Source organism: Theropithecus gelada, chromosome 19, assembly GCF_003255815.1.
Source record: "Theropithecus gelada isolate Dixy chromosome 19, Tgel_1.0, whole genome shotgun sequence".
NCBI lineage: Eukaryota > Metazoa > Chordata > Mammalia > Primates > Cercopithecidae > Theropithecus > Theropithecus gelada.
In genome coordinates this window covers 17,064,645-17,067,416 of record NC_037687.1, presented here as the reverse complement: position 1 = coordinate 17,067,416, position 2,772 = coordinate 17,064,645, and the positions used below count along the sequence as shown (strand labels likewise).

At 57.1% G+C, this 2,772-nt stretch overlaps 1 protein-coding gene across 1 annotated transcript in view; it reads left to right on the top strand.

Annotated features, from left to right (window-relative positions):
• The first annotated feature begins 1,249 nt into the window (after positions 1–1,249).
• Positions 1,250–2,772, top strand: part of TMEM221 (transmembrane protein 221) — a 13,902-nt gene continuing 12,379 nt past the window's right edge. The window contains exon 1 of the mRNA XM_025368765.1: positions 1,250–1,791. Coding sequence (XP_025224550.1) covers positions 1,472–1,791 — 320 coding nt within the window. The 5' untranslated portion in view covers positions 1,250–1,471. The remainder of the gene's footprint in view (positions 1,792–2,772) is intronic.

The following is a 2,772-nucleotide window of genomic DNA, read 5'->3' as shown; positions in this document are numbered from 1 at the left end:
CCCTAGCCTCCTGGAGGAAGCAACATTTACCCAAAGTCTTGAAGGAGGTAAGCAGAGGGGAAATCGCAGCCAATGACAGAGTCCCTGGGTTAAGATAAAATGAAAAGTGAATTTTTAAATTTTGTTATTTCTTTTTTGAGACACGGCCTCACTCTGTTGCTCAGGCTGGAGTGCAGTGATGTGATCTCAGCTCACTGCAGCCTTGACCTCCTGGGCTCAAGCGATCCTCCTGTCTCAGTCCCTAAAGTAGCTGGGTCCACAGGCCTGCGCCACCACACCAGGCTAACTTCCTTATTTCTTGTAGAGATGAGGTCTGGCTATGTTGTCCAGGCTGGTCTCAAACTCCTGGGCTCAAGCCATCCTCCTGCCTCAGCCTCCCAAAGTGCTGGGATTACAGGCATGTACCGCCTCACCCAGCCCTTTCTCTCTCCCTCTTTTTTTTTTTTTTTTTTTTAGACAGAGTCTCACTCTGTCAGCCAGGCTGGAGTGTGCAGTGGTGCAATCTCGACTCATTGCAACCTCTACCTCCCTGATTCAAACATTCCTCCCACCTCAGCCTCCCAAGTAGCTAGGATTACAGGGATGTACCACCATGCCCAGCTAATTTTTTTTTTTTTCACCATGTTGGCCAGGCTGGTCTTGAACTCCTGACCTCAAGTGATCCACCCGCCTCGGACTCCTAAAGTGCTGGGATTGCAGGCGAGAGCCACCACGCCTGGCCTCCTTTCTCTTTTTTATTTATTTATTTATTTATTTTTAAAATTTATTTATTTGTTTGTTTGTTTATTTATTTATGGCATGATCTCAGCTCATTGCAACCTCCGCCTCCTGGGTTCAAGCAATTCTCCTGCCTCAGCCTCCCAAGTAGCTGGGATTACAGGCTCCGGCCACCACACTCGGCTAATTTTTGTGTTTTTAGTAGAGACGGGGTTTCACAATATTGGCCAGGCTGGTCTGGAACTCTTGACCTTGTGATCTGCCTGCCTTGGCCTCCCAAGGTGCTGGGATTACAGGCGAGGACCACCGCGCCAGGCCTCCTTTTTCTTGTTTTAAACAATAAAATTGATGCTTAGGGCGGCAGGGGGCGAGGTGGTGCCCTTTTCTGAACTTAGAGAGCTGTGGGGTTCCCGCGATCCAGTCCCTCGTGGGGCCTCCCCGCCCTGTGTCCCATGCCAGGCCCCGCCCCGCCAGGCCCAGCGGACCAAGAGGGGGCGCCCGCGGGGCCCCGGGAGGGAGGAGAAAAGACTTTGTCCCAAGTTTTCGCGGAGATTCGGCGTCCCCGCTGCGACCAGCACCCCAGAGCCCCCGTCCATCTGGCGACCCCCAGCCCAGCCCCCGAACTTGCAGACACTCCCTGCGGCCCCGCCCCCTCGGGGACCCCCTGGGGACCCTCGGACTCCCCCCAACTCCCCTGCCCCCTAAAACCACTTCGATTCCTCAACTGTTCCCCCGGCCAGCGGGAACCCTCGCCATGTCTCGCTCTTACGGCGGCCGGGTGCTGGCCGCAATGACCCTGTTGGGCATCGCGGCGGCCGTGCTGACGGCGCTGGGCGCGCAGCTGCTGTTCCAGCTGCAGGCGGGCCGCGCCGAGCTGCGGGGGCTGCGCGCGGACGGGCTGGGCCAGGAGCTGGGCGCCGGCCCCGGGCTGCCCGAAGACGCGGCCGGGGCGCTACTGCCGCTGGCCGCCGCGCTGGCCGCGCTCGTGCTGGTGCTGGGGTTCACCTGCCTGCTGCTCGCTGCGCTCTGTGGCCACCTGGGCGCCGAGCTGGCGCGGGGGCCTGGCCCCAGGAGGTAGGAGGACCGGCCTCACCGCCCCGGAGGCCCGGCTGGGGGCTGGGTGAACCTGGATGAGCCTCTTTCCCTCTTTTGGCCTCAGGCTGGGGGGACAGCTTCCCTCCCCACTTCCCTCTCCCCACCACTCCGTGCATCTCTGCCTCCCTCCTTTCCTCTCTTCCTCCCTCCCTCCCTCCATTCTATATTTGTTAAATTTTGCGGCAGGCGCAACCACTGCTGTGTCTCCCGTTTTGCAGATGAGGAAACTGAGGCTCAAAGAGGGTCCAGGATCAGCTTACCTGGATCTCAAGCAGGGGAGGCTGAATTCTAAGGCTGTCTGGCTTGAAAGTGGGTAGGGGGCGGGAGAGTGCTGGACTTGAACTTGGTTCTGGGTAGAGCCAGCCAGAGCCTATGTCCTGGCCTGAAATTGAGTTCCTTCCTCAGGGACCTGAACTCAGGGACGTGCTCATTGAGGGACCTCTATCAGGGGCAGTGGTTGCAGAAGGAGGAACCCTCCTTGAGCTGAGGACCCCGCTGTCCCACATGGTAGTGTTTCCCTCCAGAATGTTGGGGGAGAGGAGCCCAAATTCTAAACCAGAATTCTGTGAAATTGAGCAGATGAGAACTTCCACTACTGGGGTAGATCCTATTCAGACCACACACCGTCCACCCAAGGGACAATGAAATGCATGGATCCCATGGGTCAGCAAACATGTGTTGGGTGCCTGCCTGCAGGGGGGTGGGTCTGGCTCGGGGCATCAGAGACACAGCAGGGACCAAGTGGACCCAGACCTGCTCTCATGGAGTCACAGAAAATAAGGAAACATAACAAGAGCCAGGCGTGATCGTTCACACCTGCAATCCCAGCACTTTGGGAGGCAGAGGCAGGAGGATTCATTTGAGGCCAGGAATTTTCTTTTTTTTTTTTTTTTTTTTTTTAGACCCGGTCTTGCTTTCCCACCCAGGCGGGCGGTCAGTGCGGGCATGGTTTTTTTTTTT